This window comes from Schistocerca gregaria, chromosome 7 (assembly GCF_023897955.1).
Source record: "Schistocerca gregaria isolate iqSchGreg1 chromosome 7, iqSchGreg1.2, whole genome shotgun sequence".
Lineage (NCBI taxonomy): Eukaryota > Metazoa > Arthropoda > Insecta > Orthoptera > Acrididae > Schistocerca > Schistocerca gregaria.
In genome coordinates, this window is record NC_064926.1 from 325,362,702 (window position 1) to 325,380,349 (window position 17,648).

Here is a 17,648-nt window from a genome sequence, read left to right on the forward strand (position 1 = left end):
GAGAGCGCTCCGGCATTGTTCGGGCGCGTCGAGAAAGGACTCGCGTGCACGCATTAGTCTCGTTGGCGGCTTCCTTTTGTGTGTGAGTCCCGCCCCTCACTTGCTGTGGGTGTCAGTTCCCTCCCCCCCCCCCCCCCTTTTCCCACCCCACTAACGTGTCGGCGCGCGTGCGTGCACAACAGAGAGCCCTGCTCCTGGCGGAGGTCGCAAAATTGCCGCTGAGGTTTGCGAAGCGCCAGAACAAAAGATATGTGCGAGGAAATTGAGTCCCGCCATGCAAACCAAACAGCGACACGTGTTGATAGGCATCGCCGTGATTCTGGCGCCTCGCGCACATCTCCCATTCACAGTGGCTCGCGCCCGCCGCTGGAAAACACAATTGATTTATAGACAGCTCTGTGACGGAAACGAACAGAAAAGGCCGTCGCGGTGCCGGACTGAGAGCGGAGAGGGGAAAAAGCGGGGGGAGGTTATGAGCAACTCTGGCGGTTTGCGTGCGGCTACGGGCGAGGCTCTGCGTAATGCTATGCATGAGCTGCCGCTTTATCCATTAGCCGCCCGTACAGGTGGCCCGGCATATGCGTGTTCGACGACCGGAGCCAATCTCGCAGCGCCGATAACCTTATCGCCGTGTCCGTCGTTCGGCCTCGCGCTGTTTTCGGAGCCGCCGTATCACCACCGCACCATCTTATTCGGCGAAATTCATTTGTATACGTGATTCCATCATCGCGTAAATGAAATCCGCTTTTCAGCTGTTACTGTGTGCAGGTTTGACCAGGGTGCCTATTACATTTATTTTTGTTATGAAACACAGTGTTTCAGAAAGATTCGCAGGACATCACAAGATTATAATACCTACATGAGTGAAGATATAAACTTGGGTGGGTTTTTACTTAAAAATCTTTTGCTTTCCAAAGACTAAGCCTCTGCAGCCACTGCTTCCCTCTTCAGCAATCTTGTTCATTTCGGCCGTTCCTATGTTTAACTCCCTACGATCCTGGCTTTTTTTTTTTTTCCCCACGCACTTAAACCGCGTGAGTCTGAGGCAGACACCTACATGCACATGCGGGGAAGAAGGTTCCCCAGAACACACTGTCTTTTTCTGCGGGCAATACGCGAACAATAGACATACACTACACTTAGACTACACAGATACAGACATAGATATATACACAGCAATGAGAGACGAAGAACAATGGCCACAATTTTACGCACTGACAAACAGTATTTCAAAAACAACACATGCGGACACGACATTACAGACATGCCTATGTGCAGCGTAACAGAAATCTCCAGAGGATGGACAGCGATACCCACAGTGACAGCGAAAATGTGACAATGAGGAGGAACAGGAGGAGGAAGCTGAGATGTGACAGTAAATAAGCATAAGGTGCTGGCGATCTAGCCAAGAAAATACCAAATGCTGTACATGGATGGGTACCTAAAGTAGTTAATATATAAAATTAGTAATAAATAAGATAAGAAACATATTTCTCTACTAATAACCATTTGTGTGTGTGTGTGTGTGTGTGTGTGTGTGTGACTGGCTATCAACGGCTCGAAGAAACCGTCAGTCACATTCGGTGATGATACTAACAAATCTCTCCTCTATCCTATCTTCTTTTTATATTCTTCTTAAAAACAACAAAATTTTATTTATATTTCAACATTAAATTATTGTTATTTTGAAAAGTATCATTCTTTGTAAATGTTGTAGATAAAACAAAAGTAAAGAAAACTGTAAAAAGATGAAAAACGAAAATTTCAAGATGTACGACCAGTTTTAAACATCAGGTAACAGGTCTATAATTTAGCAGTAAATAAAGAAATTTGCTTTGCGTTGACCTATAACCTTCAGTAATTATTTTTTTCTCTCCTATTTGTCGTAGAACGAACTCTTTCGTTTTCCTGCCTGTCCAATTAGTCCTTGTAATTCGTCTCCAGAATGACTGTTTACGCGGCTTAGAGGCGAGCTTTCTTTTGCTGTGCTGTCGTCCAGGTTTCACACCTGTCAGGAGACTCTGCACAAAGGACTTTAAAAATCTGTTCTTAGTGTGGAAGCTGATGTGCTTGTTCAGCGGAAAGTTCTCCTTATTTTGGCGCACATGCTTGGCCAGTGTCAGTGTTCTGTTGACTTCCTTGAGACGTTTAATGTTTACCTCAACAATGCTACCGAGGTAGTGAAATTAGGGTACTTCTTCGAATCATTCATTGCCTATTTTTATGGAAGTCCCACCCCCATCTCTTCCTTGTCTATAACCATTTAGTGATACTTGGTGACTTCCTTCCTGACGCAGCCCTCACCCAAGGGCGGCATTGGTTTACCCCAGCTGTCTGCATCTTCTAGAGTAAAGCACATTTTCAAGAGCGAGATAATTTACTTAATGTTCGCGCTTCGTGTATCTGAGGTGGGACATGGGAATCAGCCCTGTATTTACCTAGGTGGATGTGGAAAACCACCTAAAACCACAACCAGACTGTCCGACGCCCTGAACCTCGTCAGGTCGATTCGATGCGAGGCGGGTGAGCAATGTTGTAGAACAAAGTAATAGCCACATAATTACCTCTCCTATATATACAAAAAAAAAGTTTTTGCACGGACAATTTTAAGATGTTTCGCGAGCTTAAACACGGAATGATGGCTGCAAATGCTGACCTTTAGCTTGGTGCATATTACTCACTAGTAACACACATGGTTCCAGCATTGTACTCACTTCTGAGTATTTTGGACGACCAACTTAACGTTTTCGTATATATTCTCATTGCCCCTATTAATATTGACAAGTTCTGCGTTTACTGTCAGTAAAAACAGGCAATGGCACGTGCCTCATGCTGTGGCCATTCTACAAGCACTTCAGCCATTCTGCGACTGCAGTTGCACCAAGCGTCTGTGTAAATTCCGTGGGACAACAAACAGGCAGTTGTATGAATTGTAACTGGTCCTTTTTTCCTCAGAGTGTGGTATGTAATGAGCTGGCTCCTATGGCACATCAGGATACGGATATTAGGTTTTGCAGAAAGGAACCTACTGCTGGGAGGAGGACAAGTTTGGTTAAAATATCCGAAATTCTCAAAGGATGGTCAGCTACGGTTTGGCCGAAAGTGAATAACGGACATCGGCCATTCAGTTGGCCGACATGGGCACTCAGTAATCACCCCCTTCTGAAGCTCCTCTGTAACTCGCAATTTGGAAAATTGCCCTCTGCTGGGAACTGCCGCCGTGAAAGAGCGACTGCATCAGAGGTGTTTCCACGCTTCTGCTTAAACAAACCGGCAGCAAGAGCTTTCAGTCTTGATGAGGGCTCCACGACCCTCTCCCAAACGATTCGGAGGTGCCACTTGCAGCTCGGCCTCACTGAACGGCCTGCTACGTACGATAGGATACTGTCGTTTTTACTCGCGCACCTGTTCGCCGAAAAACTCTTGCCCTTTCATCTGCTTTCTACAACTGTATTTCGCAATTCACCTACCGCGCGTGTGCTTTCTATTTACTCTCTTTCGAGTCCTACTCCAACAGCGAGTCACATCTACGAGTATACCGCTAGTGTGCCCAGAGTGGTTTTCGTGGAATACTGATATTTTGATAACGTTGAGGAGCGTGTATAGGATACACTGTTCTTCGACACAGCATAACTTGGCCCTATCGGTCTTGTAAAGAATGAAAATATTATTGTTTTGCCATCCGTTTATAAGCATTTCACCAGCGATTAGGGCTTTGGAGCACAGTGTAGCAATGCTAGGTTGTTGAACATCACCTATACTGAAGGACCGTTTCGGGTACCTAGTTGGGTGCACCGACGGAGGAATGAGTCATTAAACCAGCAATGTGTGGAGGCGATTCTGTTATGTTTCGTGGGTGTTTTTCATACTACAGTTAACCTGAATGAGTGGGTCCATCACTCACTTGGGTTTCCATGAAAATGAACCAGGATGTTTATTTCAACATTTCCGGTGACCCAGAGTTTCCTTTCCACTACATCTCAATGATGAGTATACTGTGGACATCCCGTCTTCCAAGATGAGAACAGCAGTGATCGGAGAGCTGCATGCACATGTTCTTGGTCTGACGAAACTCAGGCACTCTATGGCACCTGAGCTAGCCAGCTAAATCACTCGATCTCAATCTTGTAAAAAAAGTGAACTATCTGGAACGACAAGCTAAATGTAGCAATCGACATTTCCGAAGTTTGGCAGCTCTAGAGATCGAATCACCAACGGGAACCTTCAGCAGAGTACAGAATATCTAAAGAAACAGTGGATTCTCTTTCTCTCCGAGCTGAGCGATTATCAAGGCTAGTGATGTCTGCCCGCGGGGTGGGGAGGGAGATGGGCGGAGTTTACTGTTTTTTTGTTTTTTGGTTGAGTGATTTTAAGTGGCATAGGGTAATCTACAAGCTCCCAATTTAGCTGCTGATGCGAAGTTTCTTGCGGCCACATTCCAAATAAAATTGGAAACGGATAACTTATCTTTTGCCATGAGCGGTGGAAGAACTAAGTTTTCTTTTATTTCCTTATTTAATTTAATATTTTGATTCTATCCGTCTTGAAACTGAGGGAGGCAAATTTTTCAATCTCTGATTTCTACGTTTATTACAGGAATAACAGGAATAAAAACGGAAAATCGGTTACTTCAGAGACCGGTTATTTGGAGCGGTTTTAACAGTCAGGTTAAACCATCGTAAAAAAAGCGGTATAACCGAAAACCGGCTGTGTCAGCGATAGACGCCACACCTACTCCTTATTACCATTTACCGAGAACTTTGTTTTGATATTACGTAATGTTTATGGCACATGAGGGATGTGAATTTGACTGAGTATGTGAACACCTGTGCTCCTGTTGCATACCAATGTAAAGCCTAACCGGTAGCAATACAGGGTACTCAGAAAGAACTTTTGGAATGATACAGAAATTTTGTAATGATACAGAATTTTACTGAGACAACTTACAGAATCGATAGATGTGTCATTTTGTAGCGCACAGCCTGAGGTTTGATTCACACAGTGTATTCAGTACTTCATTCCGCCACCAGGAGCGCCACGGTAGTGCACAGTTAAAATGGCTACTTTCACTGGAGAGGAGTGTGCTCGCTGTGTGTTTTGGGTAGGCTTGTAAACTTTTTAATTCCACAGATCGATGAAGATGACCGAGATGCGATGGTTCACTACCAGCAAGACGGTGCACCACCTCATTTCCTCAAGGAAGTTCAAGATTTCCTCGAAAACCGCTTCCAAGGTCGGTGGCTTGGCCATGGAGGGCCAGTCACATGGCCACCTCGTTCCACATTCTTGAAACCATTGGAGTTCCTTCTCTGGGGTTTCATTAAGGACCGTGTGTAATTCCTCCCTAACAAGCAATTTAACCGACCTGAAAAATCGAATCTACTCTGACACTGCACATGTTATGCCCGATTTGTTGCAACAAGTGTGATGATTGATTTATTGAGAAGGGTTATGGGACTAAGCGGCATGGGAAGAGACTGAATACCGGTAGGATGTTTGCCGCATCACAAATGGTCCACTACTGGCCATTAAAATTGGTACACCACGAAGACGACGTGCTACAGACGTGAAATTTAACCGACAGGAAGAAGATGTTGTGATATGCCAATGATTAGCTTTACAGACTATTCAGAGAAGGTTGGCGCGGGTGGCGTGCTGATATGAGGAAAGTTTCCAACCGATTTCTCATAAACAAACAGCAGTTGACCGGCTTTGCTAGTGAAACGTTGTTGTGATGCCTCGTGTAAGGAGGAGAAATGAGTACCATCACGTTTCTGACTTTCATAAAGGTCGGATTGTAGCCTATCGTGATTGCGGTTTATCGTATCGCGACATTGCTAGTCGCGTTGATCGAGATCCAATGACTGTTAGCAGAATATGGAATCGGTGGGTTCAGGAGGGTAAATACCGAACGTCGTGCTGGATCCCAACGGTCTCGTATAACTAGGAGTCGAGATGACAGACATCTTATCTGCATAGCTGTAACGGATCGTACAGCCACGTCTCGATCCCTGAGTTAACAGATGGGGACGTTTGCAAGACAACAACCATCTGCACGAACAATTCGACGACGTTTACAGCACCATGGACTATCAGCTCGGAGACGATGGCTGCGGTTACCCTTGACGCTGCATCACAGATAGGAGCGCCTGCGATGGTGTACTCAGCGACGAACCTGGGTGCACGAGTGGCATAACGTCATTTTTTCGGATGAATGCAGGTTCTGTTTACAGCATCATAATGCTCGCATCCGTGTTTCACGACATCGCGGCGAACGCACATTGGAAGCTTGTATTCGTCATTACCGTACTGGCGTATCACCCGGTGTGATGGTATGGGGTGCCATTGGTTACACGTGTCGATCACCTCTTGTTCGCATTGACGGCACTTTGAACAGTGGACGTTACATATCAGATATGTTAAGACCCGTGGCTCTACCTTTCATTGGATCCCTGCGAAACCCTACATTTCAGCAGGATAATGCACGACCGCATGTTGCAGGTCCTGTGCGGGCCATCCTCGATACAGAAAATGTTCGACTGCTGCCTGGCCAGCACATTCTCCAGATCTCTCACCAACTGAAAACGTCTTGTCAATGGTGGCCGAGCAACTGGCTCGTCACAATACGCCAGTCACTACTCATGATGAACTGTGGTATCGTGTGGAAGCTGCATGGGCAGCTGTACCTGTACACGCCATTCAAGCTCTGTTTGACTCAATGCCCAGTCGTATCAAGGCCGTTATTACGGCTAGAAGTGATTGTTCTGGGTACTGATTGCTCAGAAACTATGCACCCAAATTGCATGAAAATGTAATCACATGTCAGTTCTAGTATAATATATTAGTCCAATGACTGCATTTCTTCTTGGTGTAGCAATTTTAATAGCCAGTAGTGCAGTCACGTCGAACCAAAATGCCACTTGACACTGTTGTGTGAAACCTGATGTTGTTTGCTACAAAATGAAAAATCTTCCGGTTTTGTGATTTATCTCAATAAATATCTGTATCATACCAAAGCTGTAAAGTCGTGTTTGACTCACACTGTATTTTGGCTTCAGTAAATTGTTTCGCTCTTCTTTTTTTCTAGTCTTTTTGTGTGTTCGTTAAACGGCCGTGGGCAGAGAAAATATGTCAACTACGCAGTGGCAGCGTTCTGTCGCACGTCGGCTGCGGTACAAAGACCTATGGCAGTCAGCGGGACACTAATGAATGACTGCAACACAAGTCGCCGCTGGAGGTGGTTCGCGACTGCGCGCACGCTCTGAAAGCGCCCCCTTGGGCTGACGGCGCACTTCAAAGACGCGCGCGCTGCCGTGCCGGCAGTTTATTTCGGTACACAGCCGCGCAGTAAGCCCCGGGCCTGATGGGAGGCGCGCCGCTGAATAACGCTTTGTGTAAACTAGGAAGACAGTGGCGGCAGGCAGGTGAATAGCCGCGTTCTGCCGCGGCTGAGCGAGGCTGCGCGGCCGCTTTGCCGCAGCCATCGCAGTCATTATCGATGGCGGCGTCGGCTCTTCCTTTTCAGGAGGCCCTCGGCCCGGCCATTAGTTTAATTTCTGCGCTTTTGCCAGCCGGCGTGGGGCCGCCTGCCTTGCGCGTCCCTCTCTCGCTCTGTGTGTGTGTGGGAGGGGGCGGGCTGGTGCGTGGGTGGGTGTGCGTCAGCCGGGCCACGGCAGAGGAAGGGCCGGTGAGCCACGGCAGAACACGAGTGCCCGCAGGGAGTGCCGCGCCGCATTCACATTTAGATACTGGCGCCCACCCGCCAAAGTAGTTGCGCACGATGCTCTTTTCAAAAGTCGGTGAGCGGCGGCGGCAGCAGCCTTTCAGCGCCCTCCCCCGCAGTTTTCCTAGCTGCCCGGCCGCTGCGCCATCTCATTTGATATTTCAGACACCGCGCAAGTAGCGGCGCCGCCTTTGCTCTGGCCGGCGCTTTTGTACCTCCGGCTCTGCCCCCCCCCCCCCCCCCCCTCCTCACCCACAGCAGATCTCGTCACTTTCAAAGCGACGCGCACCGCTCGAGATCACTCGTCTCACGTAGCGGAACATTTTTACCACTGAGAAACGTTGTGATATTCACATACACGCAGCACCCAGTGCCGCACAACCTATGCAAAGTTCGTTTCTAATACATTTTTTTTTCAAAAAGAGAAGACCTAATACACTAAATATATTGTAAAATATTAGAATCGTACCATCTCTTTTGTGTGCTGTTTCTTTCATCCAGTTTCACATCCCTCCGCTTCTGGTCCCACTTCTCAATCTAAATCTCCTATCATAAATTTCCTTAAATCAGAGAGTAAAAAAGCTTGCAATGTACACCATTTTTAAGTGCGGGGATTTTTTTTAGTTCACGCAAACATTTAGCTTGCAAAAAAAAACCTGAAGATGAAAAGAGTGCGAGAGAAACGGACTAGCTGTCTCTCATCATAAATGTCTTTAATTTCTCATTTTTAGGCCCAACTTTCTGCTTGGAATGTATGTGGCATGTTACATGAAGCAAGAAAGGTTGCACTTCTTTGTCAGACTTGGAAGTATACAATGTCTAATCAAAAGAATCTCGACACCTCTTAGTGGACATTTACAGTGAGGTGACAATTGTCATGCGAAAGAGACATGTACGTATACAGATAGTACGTACATTAGGTATATAGGGCACTGCATTGGCAAAACTGTCATTTGTACGCAGGAGATTCATGTGAAATTGTTTCCTACGTGGTCATGGTTGCGCGACGGGAATCAACAGATTCTGAACGCGGAATGGTAGACGGAGCTACACGCATAGAACATTTCATTTCGGCATTCGTCAAGGTATTCAATAGTCTGGGATTCACAGTGTCAACAGTGTGCCGAGAACACCAGATTTCAGGCATTACCTCTCACCACGGCCGATGCACTGGCCGACAGCGTTCACTTAAAGGCCGACAGAAAAAAAAAAAGGTTCAAATGGCTCTGAGCACTATGGGACTTAACAGCGGAGTTCATCAGTCGCCTAGAACTTAGAACTACTTAAACCTAACTAACCTAAGGACATCACACACATCCAGGCCCAAGGCAGGATTCGAACCTGCGACCGTAGCGGTCGCTCGGTTCCAGACTGCAGCGCCTAGAACCGCTCGGCCACCACGGCCGGCCTCGGTGCTAACAGACCAGCAACAATGCGTGAAATACCCACAGAATTCAATGTGGGACATACGACGAAAGTATACGTTATGCCGGCCGCGGTGGTCTCGGTTCTAGGCGCGCAGTCCGGAACCGCGCGACTGCTACGGTCGCAGGTTCGAATCCTGCCTCGGGCACGGATGTGTGTGATGTCCTTAGGTTAGTTAGGTTTAAGTAGTTCTAAGTTCTAGGCGACTGATGACCTCAGAAGTTAAGTCCCATAGTGGTCAGAGCCATTTGAACCATTTTTTTCGGGACTCATATGACCGAGCCACAATTTTCCAGTCCTTTACGGTTGAGGTGATATTGTCACGAGTCCAGGAGAGACGCTGCAGTTGCTGTCGTGCTGTTAGCAAAGGCATTCGCGTGGCTCGTCTGCTGTCATAGCACATTAACGCCAGTTTCAGCCGCACTGTCCGAACAGATATGTCCGTCATACGTCCCACGTCGATTCCTGCGGTTATTTCATGCAGTGTTGCTTATGTGTTGGCACTGACAGCTCCACGAAACATCGCTACTCCCGTAGTTAAATGAAGGCCGTCGGCTTCTGCATCGTCCGTGGTGAGAGGTAATGCTTGAAATTTGGTATTTTCTTCAGACTGTTGACTTTGTGTATCTCGGAATATTGAATTCCCTAACCATTTCCGAAATCTAATGTTTCATGCTTCATAAGTGTGAATATGGTCAGAATGTTAACAGAAATTTAGGACAGGCGTGGAAGTTCGCTAAACTACGTAAACACGGGTCGTAGACAGGCTTAAATAAACAGAGATTTTGAATAGGCCTCAGTACAAATACAAGAACGCCATTTAATCGTTTAATGTGGCATCTCGAAATGAGTGACGAAAATGATTTTAACGTTTTCAGAGTTTACACATTACTTACTGTACCGGCAGTCACTATACGGTCAGCGGGAGAAACTCACGCACAAGAAATACTGAACTACGCAAGAAAAAGAAAGCGAGCGAGAGAGTGCCTGCGAAGTTTTAAATTCGTATCCTGGGCTTGTTATGTTAGAAGCGAATGTTCTGCGATGTGTACTGGATAAAATTTGGCAGTTACATCAACTACACTAAAAGTATCGCGGTGCCATTAATATGTTAAGAAAATAAGGTGGACTGCGGAAACAACAGTACAGTAACATAGTCAACATACGGTACTGCAACGTACAATGTTCATTCTTCTGATATTACATTTTTTTACAGGCAAATGTTCGAAGTTCCAGCCACCTTCATCATTACAAGGCGACAACAACCATAGCAGAACACAGCAAACTGTCGCCTTAAGGGCGTAAATCTTCAACGTTTCGTTTTCGGTCTGCGGCTGCGTTTTTTTTTTTTTCTCGATCAGACACGCCCCCATCCTGCTCTGGCCGCCTCGCAACAGAGTGTCTGTCTTCTCTCTACGTAACTTTATCTATAATATTATCATTAAATACACAATCATTCTGAAACCAGAATTTTTAAAAAAAACCAAGCAAGTTTAATGATGTAGACGATCGTTTGATACTACATAAACAGGAAAGAATCAAGGAGCCTTTAGGTGAGACTCTTGTCTTTTGACCTCGAACTGTTGCAAGGTTCTGCGAAACACAAGTGCGTGATGTTGAAGACTCACCTGTATGCGGGCTTCGGGCAGGCCGATCTTCTCCGCTAGGCGTTCTCGCGCGAACACGTCCGGGTAGTGCGTGCGCTCGAACTCTGCAACACAAGAAAGGGGCGGATCAGCCTAGAGCCGGGACCACACATCCGCGCCTCACCAATAACCTTCCAACAGCGCCATAGCCGCTCCACTCTCACTGTCTTCAGAATCGACGTAGAAGATGGCATAGGGGGGGGGGGGGGGTTATTACAATAATCCTTGAGCAAAGGGGCAAGTGCGAGCTCTAGTAATTATCCCCTCTTTACTACTACTCGATTCGTGTAGCGACTTTTGGCAAAGGCCGCATTGGTTCTTAATGTGCATTATTTGTAACGAACTTGATGGTCACAAATAGCTTTATAACATGGGCAGCCACAGCCCTTGAAATTCATGGTAAACAGGGCTTGAACAAAACTGCAAACAGCTGTTAATTATACATACACTAAGATGGTATCTGTTCTTGTCCGAAAGAACAGATACCATCGGTGACCATGCAGCTCGTTAGAATGAAATTACAATGAAATGAAAACCCTTAGCTGCTTACAGGCGTTGACATACGACAACTGGGACAGATGAAAATGTGTGCCCCGACCGGGATTCGAACCCGGGATTTTCTGCTTACATGGCAGACGCCCTATCCATCTTTTTTTTTTTTTAGGTGGGTGCTCTGAGTAAAGAAAACAATATCTCGCCACGTTCCGAAACCGAGGTAATGTATATGGGGAAAACGAAAAAAAAAGTGTTGCGTACATGATGCAGAAGGGTGTGTCGCCATCGTAGCTACCGGGGACACAGAGGATAGTGCGACTGCAGGGATTTATCTCTGGCACGCCTCCCGCGAAACTCACATTCTCAACGTATTGTCCCGCACTACATTCGTAGAGCCCCGGCCAATACAATCATTACTCGCGGCGCGTTGCCGATTCCCGTAAAAGTTCAGGCACTGTTTGTGCATCCGTGCAGAAGAAGAAGATGAAGCCGTTGCAATGCAAGTATTAATACTGAGTTCTTCACTCTGAACCGTTGCTATAAGATTAAGTTGTTGGTACAGGGCGTAAACTGTTTACGGTACTGAAGGTACTATCTACGGGCATATGTTTCCAACGGTACGTTCATCTTAAAGTACTCAGTTTGGGATACTCTACAGAGTATATAATTTTGGACCTGCACGTTTGGAACATTATGTGTACGGAAGCAAACAATGCGGTTTTCAACGATCACTGCTTCACTTCATTACTAACGATTATTTTGGTAATTTATTACAGTCTGACTGGATCAACGACTTCTCTGTCGTAAAACGAGAAAAGTAAACTGCGTGCTCAAACTCCTGACACCTATAGTCTCAAGAAGCTATTGTTTATCTTTGAGCCAAGGTCCGTGCTCTTTAACTGAGTGTCGCCCCTGTGTAAAGCTTGGGCGCCTAAACAAACAACCTGATATTCAGCAAAAAAAGTTTCCAGAAATTTTCATGTTAAAATTAGGGAATAAGAGCTGCTTCTAATAACTTTGTTGGAGCAGTGTTAATGAGGCAGTTGCATTTGCACAGAGCCTTGCATGACGCGTGGTATCCATTGCCGTAATTGTCGTAATTCTTGCTGTTTTGCAGCAGGAGAATATGTTTTAGCAACATACGTAGTTCCACATTTTCGCCTGTTAATGACAGTCACTCCTGACAGAACCAGTTCCATCATTCCGCCAAGGAAAAGAGTAAGATTTGTTCATACGACCACGTGAATGATGACTTCCGCAGCTGCTGTTGATGATCATCGTTTCTTCCGCCATAACAATGCAACAGACTGCGAGAGTTCTTCATGAGACGCTTTTCAATGGCAAAGTATCCTAGGTGACAAGAAGCTATACGCTTAGAACAGCTAACTCTCGTTTGTCAGTCAAAGTGGAACGAGTAAAATGAAAGCCTCTATCTGTAGAACGGGCAAGAAAAAAAGAAAAATAATGACAAAATTGCCTCCTGCACTTTTGCAAGAAAATAAGATTGGTCCAATAATAATTTAGTATTGTACCTTTGTTTTACTATCAGCAGTGACGTACTTTACCTCAACAGTGCTAGCCCAAGAATATTTCTTTGAGGAGGCAAGCGTAGCTTTTCACTGTTACCGAAGTTCTTTGCAGAGCGCTATGGGGTTGCATTCAGAGATCTGCCAGATGGAGTGGTGAAAATGCAAGAAAAAGTTCGTAAGATAGTTGTTACAGCATAAATAGGATCTAAGAGCATTGTAATTAACCTAAAAGAATATATTACAACGAACAAATGTTTAGTAATTCGAAAGACGCCCAGGGAAGTCGTAGTAATGGCTATTAAGAAAAGCATGAAAGGGATTCTGCCATGGACCACGCTTACCATGCAGTGATATGCAGTTATCGTCACGCCTTCATCTGACACCTTGTAGCAGGAAAATATTGGTACAATACCATATATAAGGCTGCGTTGTCCATCTCTGCTTCGCTGCTCATAAAAATTCAGTTGTACCGTACTTTCAACAGTAATTGCACGTCTGCATAGAGCTTCTGTTTAATGTTTTGAATAAAACGATTTACTCCCGTTGTTTGCCTCGCACATGTATTTACTAAATGGCATGATATTTGTACGAAAAGCAAAAGGAATTTATTTATCTATCACCACTTGTTTTTCGATTTCTAGGCGAACACTGGAATTTCTTATCCCAATACGAACGTGAACCGTAGGAGAAGAGATACAATATCTTATCAAAAGCATGCGGACGTTGCTATATAGTATGGAACAGAACGTTAGATGTAATAGGAGTCAGGGAGTACCCTGTAGTCAAAACAGAAGCAGGAACAGCAGAACTGGTGTGTCTGGAGAGCTCACTGACTGCGGACGTAGACTACTCACTTGGATGTTGTCAGGTAACCCTTATTTGCGGATAAGAGCGCATCTTTACTTTATTTCCACTTTTGCTATTTCACAAACGCGAAGTGAATGTATCAGCGCTGCAGCACGTACAGAGTAAGGAGCGCGCAGTAGGCTCCCACACCGGCTACCAGAAGCGGTTGGCCATCTGGCGCTTTCAGAGCCAGAGGGATGAGGTGCCGATGCAGAAATCGCTCGTGATATCAGCAAAGAGATACGTAGGGGAAGTACATTTATTCTGGTGCGAATCAAGTAGATGTTGTTAATTAATGGAAATGTGGGACTAGGGCCTCCCGTCCGGTAGACAGTTCGCTGGGTGCAAGTCTTTCGCTTTGACGCCACTTCGGCGACTTGCGCGTCGATGGCGATGAAATGATGATGATCAGGACAACTCAAAACCCAGTCGCTGGGCGGAGAAAATATCCGACCCAGCCGGGAATCGAACCGGGGCCCTTAGTTTTGACACTCTGTCGCGCTGACCATTCAGCTAGTGGGGCGGACATAAGTAGAAATAAAATGAGCGTATGGCGTTGTTGGCCGGGAGGCCTCATCCGAGGAAGTTCGGCCGCCAAGTGCAAGTCTTATTGCAGTCGACGCCACATTGGGCGACTTGCGCGCCGGTGATGAGGATGAAATGATGATTTGGTCAACACAACACCCCGCCCACGAACGGAGAAAATCTCAAATCCGGTTGGGAATCGAACCTGGGTCCGCTGCATGGGAGGTAAGCACGTTACCACCCAGCTAAGCAGGCGGACTTTTATTAGTAAATACTTGCTAGCACAAGTTGCCTTTTGCCACTCAGACATTAGGAGGAGTTCACGGGTCATAAACACTATCTTTCAGTAATTTTACAATGCCAGGAAACGTTGATATTAATATATAATTGAATAACTATGACAAAACGGAAGACATGCGATCTCATACAAACTATACCGACTGTACTTTCAACTTACAGACTGTGCGCCATAGTAGGCAGTCGTCGACAGGATGCCCTTCGATCTAGTCATGCAGTAGGCCATGCTCTCGTATCGTTAACAGTTAGCTCCTTTGAAGGTGGCCAAATAGACCCTTGGCGACGTGGTTGTGAATTGGAAAACGGAAGGAACAACCGAAGTAAACCAAAGTTCATTTTACGGCGTTTCTTAAATAAACGCATCATAATGCCATCCTGTGTAAAAGTTATTTGTACCAAAAAACTTCTTCCTGCCACATTACGTAAAACACTAGCATTGCACTTTCAAAACGCGACGGCGCTGCTGCGGCTCTGGAACGGGATATAAAGTTACGAGAGCATCTCCACGTAACAAGTAGGGCGAATTCCTATGCGGTGGCTCACTGAGCCAGTTCAAAGACGGACCGCCTTAATTATCACAAAACTCAGGTGGGAAAGCGTGGCTAGATTATACTGTACGCCACTTATGCCACCATCGACCGACTCACCGGCTAAACTGAGATATTTCTGAGGGGTTCTTGCAATGTCGCCTGAGTAAGAAATCCAAGGACATTCCAACACTTTGAAAGTGGCCAAGTAGACCCTTGGCGACGTGGTTGTGAATTGGAAAACGGAAGGAACAACCGAAGTAAACCAAAACCAGACATGTACTGACGGACAATGACGTTGAATATTGCGAAGGATGATTGTAAAAAAAATCGCGTGAAATCAGCGAAGGGAATCACCCATGAGTTCCAAAGTGCTATCAGCAGACCAGCTAGCCGTAGAGAGTTAAGAAAATGGTACAGCGGTCGAACAGCACCTCATAAACACACATTTCTACAGTCAGTGTTAAGCAGCGCTCGACACTGTACCGTGGATGACTAGAAACGAGTGATTTGGACTGTTGAATCTATCTATACCTTGTCGAAATGCGAAGGAAGAGTTTGGGTATGGTAAGTGCCTGGAGAATTTTACCTGCGATAGTACCTGGTGCCATCAGTGAAATATGGAGGAGGTGGTGTTACGGTATCGGCATGTTTTTCGTGGTTAGGGTGTGCTCCCGCCGGCCTTTGCGGCCGAGCGGTTCTAGGCGCTTCAGTCTGGAACCGCGCGACCGCTACGGTCGCAGGTTCGAATCCTGCCTCGGGCATGGATGTGTGTGATGTCCTTAGGTTAGTTAGGTTTAAGTAGTTCTAAGTTCTAGGGGACTGATGACCTCAGAAGTGAAGTCGCAAGTGCTCAGAGCAATTTGAACCATTAGTCATTTGGTACCTTGTCTTACTTTAAAATCGGCACCACCTGATGCTCTGTTTCGCTTCTCTGTACTACCGCCCACTCCGTAAAGTGCTCTTTTCCTACAGTGATAACACCGATCACATGTAGTACACCAGCTGCCCTCCTCTACACCGGCTTGTTCTGTAAACAAGTATCTTCACAACCACCGTCTCCAGTCCTTAAGCTGGATAATATTAGAGCACCATCCTAAAGTTTCGCTACTTTTTATTAAGCCTATTTGTCAGTGTTTGGCTGACAGGGTATATGCTTTCGTATTTCCGTCAATAAAACAGTTACGGGTATTATGAAACAGTGACTTACTTGTCAGCCGTTTACTGTTAGTTGTGGGAAACTTTACTTTGAGAGCTGAACAGTTATTGAAGAGTTAGATTTTTTGTTCAAGACTGGCTGCGACACGCTGTACGGTAGAGGTCTGCTGGTAGACTCTGCCGCCAGCCTGTGTTGTGTGGAGAGTTCCCAGCGCTAGCGGACGGCACTCGCGCGCCGTCAGCAGTAGTTGCAGACTTTGCCGCTCCAGTGCGCGGCGCTGTCTTCCGGCAGGTGCGATTCGCGAGCCGCCATGTTTGCCGACGCGTGGCGTCTTGGGCGCCAGCCGCTGCCGCCGCCACGGCGCCCACCGACGCCGATCGATGGCGGCTGCCGGCGCGCGGCGCCCCCCGTTGTGTTCTTCGGCGGGCCGCCGTGCCATCCGGCGCAGCAGTTCTCTTTAAGGGCGCCCCGGGCCAGAGAAATTAAACGAGATCTGCCCCGGCTGCCGGCTGCGGGCGACCGTGATAGGGGGAGGCGGCCCGTGTCTCTCAATTTGATTTTCATTCCTCCGGCCCTAATCGCCTCGGTGCTCGCTCTTCTACCGAGACAACCGCAGGGCGCCTTAGTCCCAGACACAAAGACATACACAGGCACTGTCTTTCCTCACGACGACATTACCTTCCTAATCCAGATTTTCCATCCCATACTTTAATTCAAACAAACGAAGTTTAATGAAAGTATCTTCGCACAAGGTATGTGAATGATTCTGCTCTGCCACGCGGGATTAGCCGAGCGGTCTAGGGAGCTGCAGTCATTGACTGTGCTGCTGATTCCGGCGGAGGTTCGAGTACTCCCTCGGGCATGGGTGTGTGTGTTTGTCCTTAGGATAATTTAGGTTAAGTAGTGTGTAAGCTTAGGGACTGAAGACCTTAGCAGTTAAGTCCCATAAGATTACACACGCATTTTTGATTCTGCTCTATCTGCAAGTTGTCGGGCATGGATGTGTGTGATGTCCTTAGGTTTGTTAGGTTTAAGTAGTTCTAAGTTCTAGGGGGCTGATGTCCTCAGCAGTTAAGTCCCATAGTCCTCAGAGACATTTTAACTATATCTGCAAGTTGGCTCTTTTGTAAAAAACATAGGAGCGGATACGTGCAGTTGTTCCTCATCCAGTAAGTAAGAATACACAGGAGAAAATATAACGTAAACGCTGTATCTCCATATCGACGTCAGGTATATTAAACATAGCTCCTGTTACTTTTCAATGCCCTAAGGGTGACGATACTTTGGTGAGCAGCCGAGCTTAGTGGCTGCGCTGTTTGAGGCACCATGTCACGGACTGCGCCCCCCCCCCCCCCTCGCCCTGCGGAGGTTCGAGTCCTCCCTCGGCCATGGGTGTGTGTGTGTGTGGGTGGGTGTTGTTCTTAGCATAACTTAGTTTAAGTAGTGTGTAAGTTTTGGGACCAATGACCTCAGCAG

General features: G+C 46.5%; 1 protein-coding gene across 2 annotated transcripts in view; it reads right to left on the reverse strand.

Annotated features, from left to right (window-relative positions):
- The window catches only part of LOC126282183 (paired box protein Pax-6), a 345,047-nt gene that overhangs the window by 42,386 nt on the left and 285,013 nt on the right, over positions 1 to 17,648 (reverse strand). For both annotated transcript variants that reach the window (XM_049981715.1, XM_049981714.1), the window contains one exon: positions 10,777 to 10,859. In XM_049981715.1, the coding sequence (XP_049837672.1) occupies positions 10,777 to 10,859 (83 nt within the window). The remainder of the gene's footprint in view (positions 1 to 10,776; positions 10,860 to 17,648) is intronic.